The 19,356-nt window shown below is 48.0% G+C and overlaps 2 protein-coding genes across 3 annotated transcripts in view; one reads left to right on the plus strand and one right to left on the minus strand.

The window, feature by feature from the left end:
* LOC125706567 (amyloid-beta A4 precursor protein-binding family A member 2-like) overlaps window positions 1-14,368 on the plus strand; it is a 38,037-nt gene extending 23,669 nt beyond the window's left edge. For both annotated transcript variants that reach the window (XM_048973302.1, XM_048973301.1), the window contains exons 3-12: window positions 3,713-3,799; window positions 4,750-4,789; window positions 5,889-6,034; window positions 8,918-9,007; window positions 9,480-9,653; window positions 10,100-10,279; window positions 10,825-11,037; window positions 11,465-11,584; window positions 12,082-12,222; window positions 12,653-14,368. In XM_048973302.1, coding sequence (XP_048829259.1) covers window positions 3,713-3,799; window positions 4,750-4,789; window positions 5,889-6,034; window positions 8,918-9,007; window positions 9,480-9,653; window positions 10,100-10,279; window positions 10,825-11,037; window positions 11,465-11,584; window positions 12,082-12,222; window positions 12,653-12,724 — 1,263 coding nt within the window. In that variant the 3' untranslated portion in view covers window positions 12,725-14,368. The remainder of the gene's footprint in view (window positions 1-3,712; window positions 3,800-4,749; window positions 4,790-5,888; window positions 6,035-8,917; window positions 9,008-9,479; window positions 9,654-10,099; window positions 10,280-10,824; window positions 11,038-11,464; window positions 11,585-12,081; window positions 12,223-12,652) is intronic.
* A 37-nt stretch (window positions 14,369-14,405) lies between these two features.
* Window positions 14,406-18,079, minus strand: LOC125706871 (dual oxidase maturation factor 2-like). The gene is made up of 9 exons (XM_048973720.1): window positions 18,049-18,079; window positions 17,625-17,761; window positions 17,361-17,418; window positions 16,594-16,728; window positions 15,999-16,206; window positions 15,506-15,720; window positions 15,058-15,248; window positions 14,673-14,727; window positions 14,406-14,572 (listed from the first exon to the last, which is right to left on the minus strand). The coding sequence occupies exons 2-8, from the start codon at window positions 17,754-17,756 to the stop codon at window positions 14,686-14,688; spliced, it is 981 nt and encodes a 326-aa protein (XP_048829677.1). The 5' UTR covers window positions 17,757-17,761; window positions 18,049-18,079; the 3' UTR covers window positions 14,406-14,572; window positions 14,673-14,685.
* Window positions 18,080-19,356: the final 1,277 nt, after the last annotated feature.

A 19,356-nucleotide genomic window follows, 5' to 3' on the forward strand; every position in this document is an offset into this window, starting at 1 on the left:
CCTTGTTATTCAGCACCAGGTGCCGGTACTCATCTTCTTATTCAGCACCAGTTGCCAGTACTCACCTTGTGAGCACAGGTAGTATTTCATATTATGCTTTGGATGTAGTAGCCAGCATAGACTACTACATAGGCGGTGAGTGCTGGTCTGTGTTACACACTTAAGTAGCAGTAAAGTCTGTCGGGGCTGCATCCGCGCATCCTGACAGCAGAGCATTACTGTATGGAGTTTGGAGGAAATGAAAACTGCCTATTCTGGATTATTCACATTTTTTCTGACCTTGGATATGTTTCATAAAGACTAAATGCATCTTAAATAGAAGAGCCCCGTAAAATCCGAGTGTGTTTGTAGCACCGAGGCCTTTTGTGGTTATAGACACAGTAACAACTAAACACTATCCAGATTCAGCTTGACTTAATTCACATATTTTTGGACTGGGGGACCAGAGAACCCAGAAAATACCTGGTGTCGACATGGGGATAATGGGAAAACTCCACACACATGGGGCCATAGCAGAGATTCAAGGCCGGGATGGAGAGGCATAAGACAATATGCTGGCCTCTGTACCACCAGGTCACCCTGGAATTTAATCAATAAAATGTAAATGCTTTCCTTGTAACGGATGTGCAGTCAGTGTTTCTGGCAGGTTTATTTGATTAGAGGTCGGGACAGTCCAGAGCCTGCCTGGTTAGCACAGTGTCTTGATGCAGACCACATCAAAGCCACCCACTGTCCATTAAGGAGGGAGGCATAAGCTGTGTTTGCACGGCTGTCAGCTGGCCAGCGGGGGCTGGGAGGGAGGGGATTGCGAGGCTCCTGGTGGTTGCTTGTCCCGGCTGTTGGGCAGAGGGAATTCTGGTTCCTTGGTGCCTGCACCTGTAATGTACGCGGTTTGCTATCACTGTGTAGGCTTTCAGTGCCCTTGGTGTACCATCCTTGCTGTGGTCAGTCACCATGATTCTTCTGGTAATTTTGTCTTGTTTTCAGAAACTAATGTCAGATGTGACTACTCCAGTAATTATTCCCATCAGGTGATGAATGCAAGCAGTCCCAGAACTACTTCACATTGTCTGTGGTATCTTCTTGATCTTTATGAGCACTAACACGTTTTAATTTAATGACGTAAAAACTTGCTTCCAGTTTAGCCTTCCATGCGCACCGCGGATCTTTTTTTTTTCCCAGAAGCGGAGAAAACTTTCAGTGCTTTCTGACAACTAATCTTTCTGTAAATGCACCGGTGTGGCAGCGGATAAACATAAACATTCTATTATGCCTTCATCAGTGAGCTCCAATCGGTTCCTGGTCGGCTCATGGCCTTTTCCTGATTAGTTGTTCTTCACAGGAATGAAGAATGTCTTTTGTTAGTTTTCACATGGAGGACAGTGTGTTTTTTCTATACTGTTTACAAACAGAGAAAATTAAGAATTTACCGATCGCTACATATTGCAGAAAAATTAGAGAAAGACAAGAATGCAGTGAGACTGGGGAAGAGAGTGAGACGTGTAGTGACTAAATTTCTGGATCCGTGATGTATTTTACTGATAACTGTGTTGCTGTGATTTTCATTGCCTACAGGGTTCCTTTTATACACAACCTTATTTGTAATACTATGGTACTGTGATATTGTGCTTTTGTTAAATAGCATGTGCATTTAAACATATGGTTGTGTGCAAGTAATCAACAGTCAAACTGAACTTTATTACAAGTCAGAGTCAAAATAAATGAATTAAAATAAAAGAATTTGGTTGCACAAAGAACTGGGAAATGGCACATTTTGCTTGAGCAACAACAAACAAACTATAAATTTGATGCATATGCCAAATATAGACTAATATGCGTCATAAGCTCTGGCATTTGTCTTTTACGTGGTGCAGTTTGGATGCAAAAGTTTTTTTCAGTGCTAGTGATAACGGTAGTGCGGATGCAGATCTTTTTCTTCGGAAACCCCCGTAAATTATTTTTTTTAGCAAATTAGTGTGGACGTAGCCTGAGATACAAAGGTATTAGCCCTGTCTGTGTCTGTGTGGCTCTTAGCAAGATAAGAGATCGTTGCAACTAGTTATGTGGTTAACCAGCTACCAGTGTTTTGTGAGCTCAGCGTTTCGGCCGGTGTGATTGCAGTCGCCCGTAATGATAATCACCGGCCTTGTGGTGGCAGTCATTGTCCGCCAGTCAGCAGCTTTTGTGTGCTGTGCACATGTGCATGGGAACGATACAAGGATATTCCCTGTAGAATATAACTGCTTATAGGTGGCTTCCTCAAACCGCGGCCCTGGTCCGTCATTTGACCAACGTCAGCAGTGCATGTTGTCCAGCCTGCTACACATCTTTGGAAATAACTACTAGGCTGTATAATCACAGAAATGCGTATCTGTCACGCTGACGTGCCAGGATTTTTACCCAAACTGACAGCAGCTCCCTGACACCGGAAATCTGCTGTTCAGAACAACCCCCCCCCCTACCTGGTTAGCAAATTTCACTGCAAGCTACCCATACCTACCCGCTTGACAAATCGCTATCTAATTTTGAATACCTTACTGGACATGCTGTCCAGACATTATGCCACAGTACGGGCCGTCCCCAGGGTACGAACAAGATCCGTTCACGAAGTCTGTCTTCAAGCCGAATTTGAAGGTGAGTTGGAAAATAATAATAAAAATAATGCGAGATAATGTGCAATAATACAGAAATGATAAAAGTAACTAAATGCGGCACTGCAGTTGCAGTGGACCTCGAGCTGATGAACCACTGAAGCTGCGTAATATTTTCACAAGCGTTACGGAGCCGTGTTATGGCAGTCCGTTTGCAAATACAAGTTTTCCGTAAGTTGGATGTTCGTAACCCGGGGACTGACTGTATTCGTTGTTTTTACAAAGTGCTGATATTTGGTATTTTCCGGTGAAGTTTGCTGAGTGCTATGCAGTAATATCACATTAGAGGCTGCGCCTCACTAGCACCTGCACAATTAGTCCCCCCCCCCCCTGAAAGTTTCAATGGCAGTGAACTGACCCTTTGATCCAGTGGATCAGAATAGTGAAGTGAGAGCACAGTTCCTGTTGTCAAAGATCATCCATTTGATTGGTCATGAACACGGGGATCCGCACAGCCCCACCCCCACCATGCATATTTTTCCATGTGATAGGATGTTTCTGTGGTTCTTGGTCAGTCCTGAATGATCAGTAGCTGATCAAACAAGAACAAGACTTCCATGAAAAATGACCGATGTTGTGCTCGCCTCCCTTGATGCTGTCTCGGCTAATCTCAGATCAGCAGGTCATGGTTAAGGACCTGGATTGGCCAAAACCTGAAGCCCTTAAGTGACCATCAAAGTGAATTACTGCCATTGTGTAGCTTCATCAGATATAAGTAGGAAATCCATCCATCCACCAACGAGTCAGGGTCACAGAGCATGCCCTAAAAAGACAGGGCATAATGGGGCACTCCTCCACACGTACGGAGGCCAGATTCATACCTCCAACCCCATACTCGGCACTCACTGCAGTAATAAAATTAAGAAAATAGCCGTATGCAATGCCTGACATATTCCGGTAGATTTATGTATAGTATTAGAAAAACACCATATAAATAAAATCTCCCAGTATGGCTGTTGTCGTGGAGCAGCTGTGTGTTGCAACCTTCACCCAGCCCCATGGAGGTCATCTCCATCCCCACTGCTCAGCGGATCATCTCGCCTGTCTTTGCTCCGTCACAGGTGGCTAGTGGCACAGAGCAGCCCAGCAAGCAGCGTCAGCAGCGATCCGATCTGAACAGGCCCCCAGAGAACAGCACCGGCCCCGAGGTGAGAATCTCTGGGCGGAGCTTCTTATTTCGGTGGGTGGGGTTTATTAATACATGGGCGGAGCTTCCTATTTCGGTGGGTGGGGAGCTTCCTATTTCGATGGGTGGGGTTTATTAACCCATGGACGGAGCTTCCAATTTCATTGGGTGGGGTTTATTGGCCCATGGCTGGAGCTTCCTGTTTTGGTGGGTGGGGTTTATTAACTCACGGATGGAGCTTCTCACCCCAGGAGGCGGGGCTTCCTCTCACCATTTCATGGTCTGATGTACAACCTGACTCCTGACCTGGGGGTCATACAGGTCGTGTCTTTGTTGTAAATGTTTTTAAAATTGGTTGAGAATTTGTTGACACACTTCTGATGTCTGTGGGCATTGTGAAAATACTTTAGACATGCACATTTCTCAGTATACCCATACAGTACTACAGTAAGGTTTTATGTATGTACTAATGTGCTGAAATTTGTAACATTTAAACTATGTATTTTAGGAGGCAGCATCTTCAGTTTATATCTTTACTATTCACCACCGTTACGTTCCCCTCTTAGAGGAAGTTACACCTCACTCTCTCCTGTACGAATCCTACCATAAAGGCCGACAGGAATTCAACACGTTAGATTTGCTCACAAGCCTGACACATAGCGGGTGTGATGTTATGCAAGTGGTGTTAAAATCTCCGTTCGTGATTATGCTGTAATTCTGCATGTTTATTAAGGGTGTTAGCTTTGCCTGAGAAGTGCTGCATTACCCCTCCATCTGGGTTCAGCGTTTATGGCGGCGGTTGTGTTTTTAAAGACTTATCTCTCAAGTGAGAGAGGTGTGAGTTGTGCTTTTTTTAGCAGGGAGGTCGAGCCCGGCAGGGTTACCCGAAATACACGGGCAAGGGCGTGTGTGGCTGCTGGGATGTGTGATTATAGCCGGCCTGCTGCTTTAACCTGCGCTTCTGCTTTTCAGCCAACCAGAAAGAACGCCGCTTTCCCCAGCTTCGTGGACGGTGAGTCGGTGTCCTTCTCCCTCCATCTGCCTGAAATTAGTGAGGACTTTGGCTTTTTCAACAAACCAGCAGAGGCACCTGGTAACCTGGCAGATTCGGGGGGGGGGGCAGCACTTCACAGGGGCTCCAAGTTCTTATGGGACCTGTATTTCTTCTGGGGGCCCAAGGTGACATTTCTATCAGGGGCCCAGAATGTCTGGCTGTACCCCCGTAAACCACACTGGGGGGGTACTCCCATTTCAATGTTAGACTCCAGCTTGGGTGCGGAGTGCCTTTTATTTTGTGATAAGATCACAGTTGCCATCGGTGTTTGACACGCCAGGGCCGCCGGATGGCTCCTCTCCATGTTCGACGGGCCCTGGGAGAATTCACACAGCAGGATAGTGAATGACAGCAGCAGCTTGCAAGCACTAATGAGCAATAAGGGTGCTTTCAGTCGTAATACGGAGCCTGTCAGATGTGCTCAATCATTCTCCCAGAGGAAGGGGCTTGTTCTGAGGCTGCAGAAAAAGGTGCAGCTTGCAGAGGGAGGGGGCAAGCTCCCCCACCAAATATCCAAGAGCATGAATCTGCATGAGACTAGACGGTCTTCTGCAAACCAAGAGTCATAGATTGCATCATGTGAGGATCCAGAAGGCTGCGTGTTTCAATCATGTTGGGGTCATCGCTGTTTTTGGCTCAATGGTTAGGACAGGGTGGGCAATGTAGCTTCACTACTGGGCCCCTGAGCGGGGCCCCTGACTCCCTGTAACTCCATGGATTTGCTGACTCTAAAATGTAGAAAATGTATGTCGCTTTGGATAAAAGCTTCTGCTAAATTTAATGTTCAAAAAAACCTGACAGATGCGCAACAGGGCGGTTCTTGTAGGTCTGTAGCGGTTCCTGGTCCAAACTCGGTATTCCCAGTGTGCCGCACCTATTGCCCAGATATGGCCAGACGGCCCACACATGTCGGCATTATGCAGGAGGAAGCTGGAGGCCTGGGCTGCAGTCTTCTGGCAGGTTCTCCTTCCTCCTCCCATTGAGCAGGTGACCCAGACTGTGCTGAAGGTGATGGCTGAGGCAGTGACAGTGTGGCATTGCTCTCCCTGTCCCGCAGTCCCGGGCCCCTGCGAGCCAGAGGACCTCATTGATGGTATCATCTTTGCTGCCAACTACCTGGGATCCACACAGCTTCTGTCTGAGCGGAACCCACCGAAGAGCGTTCGCATGATGCAGGCCCAGGAGGCTGTCAGCCGAGTTAAGGTAAGGCAGGCCCAGGAGGCCGTCAGCTGGGTCTAGGTAAGGCGGGCCCAGGAGGCTGTCAGCCGAGTTAAGGTAAGGCAGGCCCAGGAGGCCATCAGCCGGGTCTAGGTAAGGCGGGCCCAGGAGGCCGTCAGCCGAGTTAAGGTAAGGCAGGCCCAGGAGGCCATCAGCCGGGTCTAGGTAAGGCGGGCCCAGGAGGCCGTCAGCCGAGTTAAGGTAAGGCAGGCCCAGGAGGCCATCAGCCGGGTCTAGGTAAGGCGGGCCCAGGAGGCCGTCAGCCGAGTTAAGGTAAGGCGGGCCCAGGAGGCCGTCAGCCGAGTTAAGGTAAGGCGGGCCCAGGAGGCCGTCAGCCGAGTTAAGGTAAGGCGGGCCCAGGAGGCCGTCAGCCGAGTTAAGGTAAGGCGGGCCCAGGAGGCCGTCAGCCGAGTTAAGGTAAGGCGGGCCCAGGAGGCCGTCAGCCGAGTTAAGGTAAGGCGGGCCCAGGAGGCCGTCAGCCGAGTTAAGGTAAGGCGGGCCCAGGAGGCCGTCAGCTGAGTTAAGGTAAGGCGGGCCCAGGAGGCCGTCAGCTGAGTTAAGGTAAGGCGGGCCCAGGAGGCCGTCAGCCGGGTCGGGGTAAGGCGGGCCCAGGAGGCCGTCAGCCGGGTCGGGGTAAAGCGGGCCCAGGAGGCCGTCAGCCGGGTCGGGGTAAGGCGGGCCCAGGAGGCCGTCGGGTCTGCAGGTCTGGGTATGTGTCACTTATCTGCTGGTGATTTATTATAATTAATGATTAATTATATGGCACCCATATGTCTGTCAGACTCACTGGGGACGCGCACTGTCACAGGTGCAGGGAACACCATAAAATTTTTACCTTTATTTTTGAGAACACATTAGACTGTACTAAACGCCTTAGTGCTTTGCAGATAATGACTTTTTCCTCCTGAGTGCTGAGCAGATCATGGCAGTTACTACAATGCCTTTTGTAAACAACCATTTTTTTCTGGATGAATTTTTTTTGGTGTCTAAGTTTCATTCCATTCAAATTAAATGGCAATTAAAAATGGACTTCTTTTAAGACGACTGTCAGCTGGTTGGCTTCTTACGGACATTGAAATAAATGGGGAAAAAAACCGTCTGTCATATTAGTAAAATTACTTTGCTGCCTCCCTGGCATTTCGGAGCACCTCTCAGCATTTTCCTTTTTGTTTTTTGCCCTTGAATTCAGCCTGTCCGCGTCATGTGTCTGTGAGAGCTGCAGCTGGCCACACGGGGGCGCCCACGAGACCTCTTTGGGAGGCACGCTACGGTGACGTGTCTCTCTCCGCTGTGCCATTCCACTGCCCGTAATCAGTCAGAGCGTGGCTGAGAAATTCAGTTAAGAGGCTGCTCAGTTGGGGGAGGGGCTGGACGGGACTGCTCGGGGTGGTGTCCGCCCTCACCGCCCTTCCTGTCTGACGATCCGCTTCAGTGGTGATAAAATCCTTGTAACGTGCAACGGCGTCATTCCAGTAAACAAACGGCCTTGTTGGTGATGCAGTCACTTGCACAAGAGTCTTGTTACGTGTGGAGTTCTGCTCTGATACAATATGGATGTACTTCCTTAACCCCGGCTGTATGGTATAGGTGCTGTGCAGGGACAGTTCTGTCACGTCTAAAAGTTTAGGAGGGTCTATATTTGTACCCTCTTTTCCTTGGGGTTACATCAGAGCTTTTTATGGAGAATTATTTCTGCTATATGCCGATTCTGAAGCTGTTGCTTCTTGTTGGTGGATATTTAGTACTGTCTCCAGGGAAAGGACTCTTGGCTAAGGATTCTGGGTATGGCCGGGTATGACGCACACCTTCTGTGTGGGTTATATCCTCCTCAGGCTCCCCGAGTTCCACTTCTGTCACCGTGGTAACACTCGGCTGGGAAGGGACGACCTTCCTGTTCCGGGTATATAACGGATACGTGTCACAGCAGTCATTCCCATTGTCGCTGTGTGCCCCCTGCCCTAACTCTAACCCCCCCCCCGTTTAGCCCTCAATGCTCTCATGGGTTCGCATTCAGGTGGTTCAGATATAATCCATATTGTCCGGGGAAGTGGCTTGTGCTGCAGTCCCAGGAGTCTTTGCCATGTGGCCCCCAAGCCCACAGGCTGGCATGTCAGTCTTTACGCGGCAGAGCTCAGAATCACTGACTCACGGAGGGAATATTTAATGGGTTCAACCAGTAGACCTCTGCAGGCCTGTCAGAGGAAGTGGAGTGTAACTTAGTCATCGATCAGCCTAATGTAGCCGCCCCACTCGCTTCCTGTGAAAGGGGCTGCTGGGGACCAACAGGTGACGCCGAGGCCCTGTGGGCCCGTGAACGCCGCTCCTGCCAGGCTGTTATCCAGGTGCTGCAACAGAGTGCTGCTGGAGGCAGTGCGGAGAGGCCAGATTCACCTGGGCAGCCCGAAAGGCAGAGGGAGGAGGACGTCATTTCTCTTACTGTTTGGCTGGAGTTTGGTTGGATATCAGACCCCGGGGGGTGGCGTGGGCCAGTATGGCAGAGTAAAGGACAGCTGCGATGCCACACGTGTGATTTTGGCGATGATGAACCTTCATTATAAATACAACTGTATTGTTATATAGGAGCCTGAGGTGTGTATGTTTGGTCTGCATTGATTTTTGGTGAAAGGATGCTGCTCCTTTAAGGGCGTTACAGTTTGTCAGCTATGTATTGCATAGCAGGGAGGGATTTCGTTTGGAATGGCTGGATGGTAAAGGATGGATACATTTCGTGTGGTTTACAGAATAATGATTTATTTGACTGCATTTTATTGCATTTTGTTGCGATATTCAGAGCATGTTTTAATTTGCCCATTTTTATATGAAAAAAGTATTGTGCATAGTCAGATAATTCTGTCTCTCTCCTTGTAGAGTCCGGAGGGAGACGGGCACAGCACCCTGACGGAAGTGGATCTGTTTATTTCCACACAGAGAATCAAAGTGATCAATGCTGACACACAGGTGAGAGAGACATGGGGGGGAGGGGTATCCCCAGTGGTATGTCCCTATCAGCGGCTTGCTTATGGAAATCATGGAGATTTGATTCTCTTGGTCTGATCAAACGTGAAATATTTTGGGCAAGATGTTCAAATGCATTATGTTTTTTTCCCAGAGCTATTTTTCTTTGACCCACACTCTCTATGGATGGGTGGGTGGATGGATGGATGGAGAGATGCATGGATGGGTGGATGGATGGATGGAGAGATGCATGGATGGGTGGATGGATGGATGGAGAGATGCATGGATGGGTGGATGGATGGATGGAGAGATGCATGTATGGGTGGATGGATGCCATTTCAGTATGCAGACGTTGCAAGGTAATATGTTGAGTATAAAGAGATAAAAAATAATGAAGGACAGAGCTAAGCAGACTTTACGACAGCTAGACCGTTATGGGAGCTGGATGACGGATCCTGTGCCCTCCGTCACCCAGGAGACCATGATGGACAATGCACTGCGCACCATCTCCTACATCGCTGACATCGGCAGCATCGTGGTGCTCATGGCACGGCGGCGCACCTCACAGAGCCGATCGGAGGCCGCGCCGGGCACTGGCGATGCCAAGAAGCAGTACAAGATGGTCTGCCACGTCTTTGAGTCGGAGGACGTCAGTACAACCCGCTTTTCTCACGTTATGCTCTTGGGCTCAGGCTGCACTTTAATTAAGAGGGAATCACTGTCTGTGAATGGTGTCTGAATTACCGGGTTATGGAGGTTATGTTCATTTCATTGGATTTACTCATTTATCAGATGCTTTTATCAAAAGCGACTTACAGTGCAGGGTAATTTATGCACACTGTCTGGGATTTGAACCCACAAGTCATTGTTAGTGTGATGCTCTACTTGTTGAGACTTAGAGCCCTCAGTGTTGCCTTGGCCTGTCTGATCTGTGTGTCACCTGCCACACACATATTTCTGCGGCTGTGCGTTCGGTGTGTTTCGGTATATCCGCGTGGCCGTAGCGTGCAGTTTCCGCCGGCTTGTGCAGCCCTGCACCACACCGTCTCCCGGGCTCAGCGCTAACCCCTCCCACTCATCTCTCCCCGCCCCCAGGCACAGCTCATTGCGCAGTCCATCGGACAGGCGTTCAGTGTGGCCTACCAGGAGTTCCTGCGGGCCAATGGCATCAACCCTGAGGACCTGAGCCAGAAGGAGTACAGCGACATCATCAACACACAGGAGATGTACAACGACGACCTCATCCACTTCTCCAACTCTGAGAACTGCAAAGAGGTGTGCCCCACACCCCTCCTCGTCTGCTCACTCCCCGGCATTGGCAGGACTCTGTTTCTGACTGCCTGCTGGCGTCGGCCGTGCTGTGCCGAAATAAAGCTCCATCTGAGCAGTGCGGCTGTAACAGACTGTGAACCCCAGAGTCTCAAGGTCTCATGGAAACTCCTGCCCAGACATTCGGCTGATCAGTTTGATTGGCAGTGGTCCTCAGATGTCATTAGCTGTGTGGTGGGCGGTGTGGGATTGTTTATCTGCTCCAGCAGCTCCTGGGTGACTGTGTGAGATGCTGAGGGTGTAGATGGGGCCGGGGGCAGCTCCCCTTTGCAGTCCTGTTGCAGGGAGAGCATGGCTTTCTTCGTTCTTACCCTGGGGACCCTTCCTCTCCCTCATCCTGCCCCCCAAACCTTCTCTCATCTCATTGTCTTCTCCTTCTTGCTCAGTCTTCCTCTTGGTCTTATGTTCTACCAGTCTGTCCTCCCCGTACCCCCTGGGACAATCACCTCCAGTCTCTCTCTCTCTCCTCTTTAATCCCCCCACCCGCCCAGCTGGAGTTGGAGAAGCAGAAGGGTGAGATCCTGGGCGTGGTGATCGTGGAATCAGGCTGGGGCTCGATCCTGCCCACCGTCATCCTGGCCAACATGATGAACGGCGGCCCGGCCGCCCGCTCCGGCAAGCTCAGCATCGGCGACCAGATCATGTCCGTTAACAAGACCAGTCTGGTGGGCCTGCCGCTCGCCACCTGCCAGAGCATCATCAAGGTGCGGCGCTGCTTGGTGCTCCATCGCGTTCTTACTTAATGTTGATGTTTCACAGGCATAAAGCCTGGTCTTCCAGTTCTTGATCCTGGGACCTTTTCAAATGGCCGTCACCTAACAAAAGCACTGCCATTCCCACAGACACACAAGACAGACCAATGGGTTTCTATCGAGACTGCAGGAAATTGAGCAGACTCCGTGCACCTGATTAGCTTCATGCTAATGCTAATTAATTTTGCCTATGCACCCAAATAGCAATGTGGATGGAACCTGATAATTCACTGTCAGCTGATTACAATTCTTGATTGAGGCTGGACTGAATGACCTGTGAAGGTCGTCACTGGTTCCTAAGACCATGTCAGATGTTTGGCCCAACTTCCCGTTACTGTTCATATATTTTTTTTTTTTTTTACACCTTCTGCTGGATTAGGGTTTAAAGAATCAGACACAGGTGAAGCTGAACATCGTGAGCTGCCCGCCGGTCACCACAGTGCTCATCAAGAGGCCTGACCTCAAGTACCAGCTCGGCTTCAGTGTGCAGAACGGCATCGTGAGTTTGCAGAAGCAGCCCACATCCCATAAGATAGAATTTCAATGTTAAGCGCCCCCGTGTGGTCGATCTGTAATAAAAACTAGACATGCAAGTCAAGATTTCAAAGATCTTTCCTTTATGCTATTTGGTGTTTGGAAAGGGAACGTCGGTGTAATGACTTGTAATATATATTTGTATCTTCCTCTGTTCACGTAAAAGATAAAAGCTTTTAAGTGCTTTCAGCGTTTAGCATGTGGTAACCTTATTTTTCCTTTGAAGTAAAATGAGTTAAAGTTTGTCTTTGTGCAACTGGTGTTCTTTGTAAATCTAATTTCTAACATTTAACCCGAAGCATTAGGGTATACATAGGTGTATGCACTGTAGGCTGGACCCTCCCTGCTTCAAAGAATGTAGTTTTCAGGTTTATTACTCCAAAATAACTCCAAAAAATACAGCATAATGAATAAAACGGACACTGACCACCACCCCCCCCCCCCCCCCCATCTCCACCACAGATCTGCAGTCTGATGAGAGGTGGCATCGCAGAGCGGGGTGGAGTCCGCGTTGGACACCGCATCATCGAGATCAACGGGCAGAGCGCAGTGGCCACCGCCCATGAGAAGATCGTCCAGGCCTTGTCCAACTCCGTGGGTGAGGTGAGAGTCACATGTGAGGGTCATCGCAGTCATGTGACCAGGCCACTGCAGTTAGGCTAGGAAAGTACAGTCCTCCTTTAGTCAGCCAATAGGCGGATGCGTAACTTTTTTAAATTTCTCAGGTGTAAGAGCAGGGCTGGGAATTAAGCTCACCCAGGCCAGGCTTTTAGACGGAGGGCAAGTACATTCGGCCGTCGGCTAGTTAAAGAATTGCAGGTCAGACTACATTTTTTACTAGACCAGCCCCATTGGCTAGTAGTAAGAATTCTTAAGTTCTACCGCTGAATAGGAGCCCCATTTCTTTTAGGGGTTCAAGCAACCAACATGCTCCTAGAGTTCCTCCATCTACTGTGTGTAGCTAGGGCAGTTTGGCTGATTATACGAGGAGCGAAATCCTCAAGCCTGATATCTGTCCCTGTCTCCCCGCCAGATTCACATGAAGACCATGCCGGCTGCCATGTTCCGCCTGCTCACCGGCCAGGACACCCCCATGTACATCTAGGACCTTATGTCCTTCACTATATGAGCCACAAGCACCTGCAGATTACTCCTCCTGTAAAGCAAGCTGATGCTGCACACATAACCACCAGGGGGCGCCAACACCCCCATCTCTGGCGATTTAGTTTGTTTTTCCATTTCATGCCCTTTAAAATGTGACACCCTACACTGACGACTCCGTGTGGCGGAACATGAAACAGGCGACATTTTCCCCAGTTGACATAGATGTGATCTGTTAATTGTGCTGTTGGTTTGTGGGATTCATGTGCAATAAGACCATTTGGGAAATGTGACTGAACACATTATTTTTTATATGCACATGGGTATGTATTTGTTATATACTGTATATATTATAGTTTATTTCTCCTCTTTTCCTCTGTAAATACAGATATTCCCCTTTTTCACCCAGTGGATTTTTTTGTGGGAAAGGCAAAATGTATGACTTGTACTGTCTGAAGTCTTTAAGATTTTTTTTTATCTCCAGTGTGAGAGGAAAGAGGGACAGATTGGTCTGGGGACCTGATGAATATGGTGCCTTCGGGCAAAGGTACGAATTGGCCGATAGTCGCAAAATCACTGCAATGGTTTGAGGAAAACATTGAGAGAAATTACTGTTAGGTGACTGAAGTTGTCATGACGACAGTGATGTGCAGGAAAGGCTGACACGTGCCTTCAGTGCAGTGGGGACTGAAGGTTGGGGTCTGGGTGCGGGACGTACGACCACACGGCAAAGCCAGGAAGTGCCGTGACGGCGCCCAGGGCTCTGGACCACAGCTGGGAGCTTTTCTGGATATCAAGTCAAAAGTGAAAAAAATAGGGCTTTTTTAATGACTGTATGTAAGCAGAACTTATGAGATTGGATTGTTCTCCAAGTTGCAACTCCGGGTTTAAAAGTCCAACGGCCAAACTGAAATCGAATCATAAATGATAAATCTAAACTTTGTATGACGATATGAACATCGTTTTTTTTTTTTTCTTCTGAGACACAAGCCCCGCACTGTTCATCGTAGGTTTGTTTTGGGTGGACTGTATGTACTGTGATTAAAGTCTAGCTAGCTGTGTCATCCACGTGAGCCGATCGTAGAGCGTGTCTAGGACCGCGCCCGCAGGGGAGTCCGCCTCCGTCCTCTCCGTCTCCTTCACGTCTTCATCCTGCTCAGCAGGGCTCTGGTGATACTGACTGAAGCTTCACTGTGAAGCTGGAAGCCTCACTGCTCAGACCTGCTTTCTAAATGTATCACGATCTCCCCAAAGGGAGACCGGGACCTGGCCAGCGTGACGCTTTATCCGTTTGCATGCCGCCGACGTCCTCCTGGAACAGTGACATAATAAACATGCTTCCCTTCGAGCCGAGAAGCCGGTCGCCTCCTTGCCATCTCCCGCGTTTTGGTGCTGGGTGGAAAACCCAGCGGATCTTTAAGCTAGGTGCCAGGTGGCTGATCTCCATGCCGTGTGCTGGGAGCGCTGCACGCTGTGTGCGTTACTGCTGGAACTGCATTTGGACTAAAGACATGCCGTGTGCTGAGGGGTATATGTGTGGGGGCTGTCAACTACTCACTTTGTAAGTATCGGTGTATGTTACAGTGCTGTATTGGTTTTTATGTATACAGGATTCATTAAATGGACAGAGGAAATGTGTAAGTGTGTATACACATGTATGTGACTCATTCATTACTATCTTTTTAATGTCTGCTAGTTTTTTCCCCATAACACAGCAGAAATACATATATACACTTTATTTACATTCATGTTCATATAGCCTGAGTTGTTGAACCAGCCCAAATGAAGATTTTCTTTCTTATTTGTTCACTCCTCTGGTTTCTGAAACACACTTGCTTTGACAACCTTTGACCTGAGGGGAGGGGGAAATAACATTTTTCAAATAGGGTGGTTTAATGGACATTTTTGACGTGCACAGATACAAAAGGGAACAGCAGTAATCATTCACTTACTCTCCATGAAGTCTTAGATGAAGGGTTTGACTGCCTCCCACGTTCTCTCGCTGCCCTGGGTAAAACACAGCGCTATCTGTTACATCACAGATGGCATTTTCTCCTTGTTTTGCTTTCATATATTTCCGTATCAGGCTCAGAGGCTTCATATCCCCCCCTGACCTGCTCGGCGATGGAATAGTCTGACATTCCTAAATGGTACTGAGCCCCAGCCCAGATGGGCTTCTACCAGGACTCCGAGGCAGAAAGCTTTGTTCCGTCAGTAGTGTTATTCTCAGTAGTGATCAGTCAGGTAAGCATTAACACCACACCTTAATTATCTAACAAATCCGTCTGATTTTACCAGTTTCATTTCGGACTTTCTGCTGGATTTAGCTAAACTTACAGTGAAGGAGAGGATCTCCAGCGGGGGTGAGGACCTGAGGAAGGTCTTGTTGAGGTATCCGCCTGCCCCAGAGATTGCGTCCCTCTCTTCCTCGCCGTCATCCACGGCCACACTGAAGACCTTACTCATTTTTTTGGGCAACATGCAGTCCAGAATCACCACCAGGACTCCAACAACAGTGCACAGAACACCTGCCCAAGTGCAAGGACACCTGCTCTTCACAAGCCATCATATTTAATCAGTACATGAGCCGTGTATAAAGAGACCTGCAGATGTTTTGCACCTCAGACACAAACTACACACCTCAGGAATCCAGCTAACATACAGGATACCCCAGCTGGAGCAGTGTGAAAAATCTGGGCTTTGGGTGCTACCAAAACTCTTCGCACAGTTGCCCTCAGATGTCCTGCTCCCCTGTCGGTCTGACGTGGTCACAGGCGGATCGTACCTGTGCCCAGGACCAGCCAGAAGGAGCAGCCAAGGCGGGTCTGGAAAGAGGCCGAGCCCACGGCGAAAAGGCACGCTGGCAGGCTCCGCGTGGCAGCGAACGAGGCCAGCGACAGAAACATGAAGAGTCCCGCGGTCACCGTCACGCAGCCTGCGTAGAGCAGCACGGGCATGGAAAACAGGATGTTGGCCAGCAGCCAGCAGCAGAAGGCCGTCCTGCGGAGGCATAACAGGACCATGCGGAGTCTCCGTACTGCATGCGAAAGAGAGGCTGACAAGCGAGTCTCTGCGGCCTCCACGACTACAGGAGCCAGATGACAGCAAGGCGAACGCTTTCGAATCTGCGTTTTGTTCAAACTCCCGGTTTAAGAGATGCAGTTATGCTTTTATTTAAGGTATTTCATCAGTCGATATTTTTAATAACTAATGTGACGGCATATTTAATAATAACAACACGGGTGCTTATCAGGATAATTGTTTTAACAACGCCTTACCACATGGTGGCAGAAGCATATCGGCCAGCGAATCGGTGCTGGTAGTGAAGACCAGAGGGACTGCCGGGCCTGAACTTGTCAGCGACATAGAGGATGGGACTGGGTAGGCCCCTTTCCAGTGCCTCAGCGTAGTCCTGCTCTAAGTTGTCCGTCCAGTGAAACGCCTCGTTGTAGTTGATGGTTTCGTTCCGCTGCACCACTGGGTTTCCTGTACTGACGGCACTGGGCCCATGAGACACGTCTGCACAGAAAGCTCTCATAGCTAATTGGAAATCATTTGTTTTGATTTTTTTTCCTTAGCCATAAGTAAGATGTAAGCTTATAGAGTGCTAGTAATTTAATTGAACTGGCAGTTATTTGGTCGGTTTACAGCTTCTTCATCTCATCTTTAGATCATTGTATTATTATAATTACCAGGCTTAATAAGAATACCACCACTGCCTGACAATAAACAATTGCGCTCATATTACCGAATCATAAATCTGATGTTGCAGCACGGGCCTTAAAATGATTGTATTAAAATATGCTCTATTAATTCAATGTAAAACGCTTATAAAATATTTCTGTTGGCAAACAGGTGGGACGCAGCTCGCACCTCTGAGGGTGACGTTGACCCCCGACAGCCCCACGTGCAGCCCGAGCTCCGCGCGCACTAAGGCGCTACTGAATGACTTGTAGGTGACGTCAGCTTCCACCCCCGCGGAGGCCCAGTCCCGGGAAAACTGCACCGCTGCACAAAAGCAAAGAACAAGATAGATGGTGCGAGGCAAAGATCGATTATTAAGGCTTTTCTCATTCGTTGCTTAGTACAACACTCACATGCCACTGGCCCTATATTAATATAATCACGAGCCTTAAAACTGTAACTGTGTGAGATAAGTTATTAACCAAAGTAATTGTGACGTATCGGACTCAACAGATAGGACTATTATGGTTACTGTTTTCAATCTGAAATAAGGGAATCCACGATTAAATTTGCCGAGCGGGGATCGATCGCCGTCCGGATTAAATTGTATTTCGATCCGCCTGTTGGGAACTGCTGATCTAATGTATGTATGAAACAATGTGTACGAAAATATGGGACATCCCGTGTACCAATACCATGAACTAGACTATTAACTTTAAATGGTGGTGAGGAATGCATGTTCATGTTATTCACGGCATTTTCTAATGTTCTCTGAGTTTGCTGATAACAAGTCCGGGCTCGGGGCGCGACCCGCCCCTCCGCGGCCTCCGGGACCGTCTGCAGCGTCACGTCAACCGATTATGTCGCTTTATTCAGAGAGAGACAACGCAAGTCGGGCTATGCATTGGATATTTAACATTTTAGGGGGAAAACATTTTAAATTCGTTGCAACTTACCAATTATCACCGCGCCTATGAATAAACTAAGAATTATTCTGCTCATCCAGACAAGCCTCTGAAACGTAAATAGGACGGGATATTAGAGCGAGCAAGATGCAGTCAACGATGCAAATGATCGACCTTCATAAAGCCCTGTAAGTCGTAAGGATAACCACACATTTTCAACAGGCCTATATTCATTTATAAAATCAAGTCATCACCGTATGTACTTAAATATTCGACAACGCTTTCTGACAATGTGAATCACAGCGTATTACTTACCAACTTTCCCCGTATCCCAGGTGCGATAAGAAGGAAAGCAGTGGCCAGGACTGAGAAGACCAGGATCACCGTTAGTAGATCTGGGTCGAAGACGTGGTTGTTTAAAACGTGTGCAGAATGGAGCTCTGACATCCTGCCTGCAGTCGGACGGGTGACAGCACCATTAATGCATTATAATCATGCTCAGCGAAAGTCATCTAATTAAATCTGATAAAACATGAAATACTTGTATACAAAATAGAATCTTTAGCGCGTGCATGACATGAGATACAGTGTCAGTAAAATAACCCCAGTATCGACCCCTATGCATTCCAATCTGGAAGAAGACATAGTTCATGTTAGATAAAAATGTTTTGTGCCCTTTTAATCCTACGGTATACAACCGAATTTTAAAAAATGTGGTGATGATGATGATCGCGCTCACCCGCCGCAGTGCTTCGCCGAGGTGCGGGGAATAAAGTCTGCACCCCGAGATAGGAGGCGTCTGTGTAGAAGCACGGCTTATATAACACCGTACCGACATGCTGATAAATTCTTAAAAAAAAATCCACTGTAAATCCTGAGCAAAGAAACACGTGAATCAGAACACAGCATCTTCCCCCCCCCCCCCTTATTATCGCATGTGGGTGTAGACGCGCACCTTCGCTTAACTTCATTTCTGTACATACAGAACCACTATCGCAGGTAAACACTCTTTATACAGCCACTCAGCTATAAATTCGTCAGTTTCATGTGAGCTTTTACATTTAAATCATTGTATGTTTAATCGTTTAAAAGCCATGGAGAAGTTGATTTTTAACTTGCCATTCAAACAGTGCAATTCTTACCACCTGTAGCTATAGTGTCGCCTTTCGGACAAAGTGCTCCGCATTCTTCAGCCGTTTAGGCAAATCCCCCCTTACTTACAATTGTTTTTACAAAGAAAAAATACGCAGTAAGTGTTAGACCTCCGTTTCAGGTTATTTTGAATTTTCGAAAACATTGAAACATCAGTTGAGACTAAGCAGTGTTTGAGAAATCTGAGGTCTGGGGTGTTTTCATTGTCTTCCCTGGACAAGTGGAGTGAAAATGGCTCAAAGGGTTGTTCTGAAATGACTGTTTTATACTGCAAGGTTGGATTTACGCAGAAAACACGTCTTAAACTTTCTCTACTGGCATCAGTGAAATATGATATAAATTTCACAAGTATAACCGTGGTCTTTTTCTTAGCCGTGCGACGTACGCTTGGCATGGACTAAAGCATTTATCAAAAGCATTTCTTGTTTATTAATATTACACGCTTTTTGTGCACTGAAGTTTTTCCCGCAAGCTAATGCACTCCCGCGTTGACATTCTTGACAAAACGACGGATAATATTAAGTACCTAAAATGTACGCGTTCAAATTGAAGGAGATTCGAATATTTAGTTGTTTTTATAGACACCCCCCCCCACCATTTCAATCATTACACGGGGGGTGCGGCGTTATGACGGCTTATACAACAGCTGTAGGTGAGTTCCCTACTTTTAACAGGGTTTTGTGCTTCTGCAGTTCAGATGTATTCCATCCATCCATCCGTTTTCCATAACTCTCCAGTCCCCGAAGCAAGGCAGGGATGACCGGGACTGCACGCCAGTTTAGATGTACAGTATACAGGCCTAGGCTGTTGTATTGGGCGTATTTCCAGGCATTAGTGTATACGATTCCCGAATAATTTTCGTAAGTTGTCCACCCCATAATATTTTTTCAGTCTA

This window comes from Brienomyrus brachyistius, chromosome 13 (genome assembly GCF_023856365.1).
Source record: "Brienomyrus brachyistius isolate T26 chromosome 13, BBRACH_0.4, whole genome shotgun sequence".
Lineage (NCBI taxonomy): Eukaryota > Metazoa > Chordata > Actinopteri > Osteoglossiformes > Mormyridae > Brienomyrus > Brienomyrus brachyistius.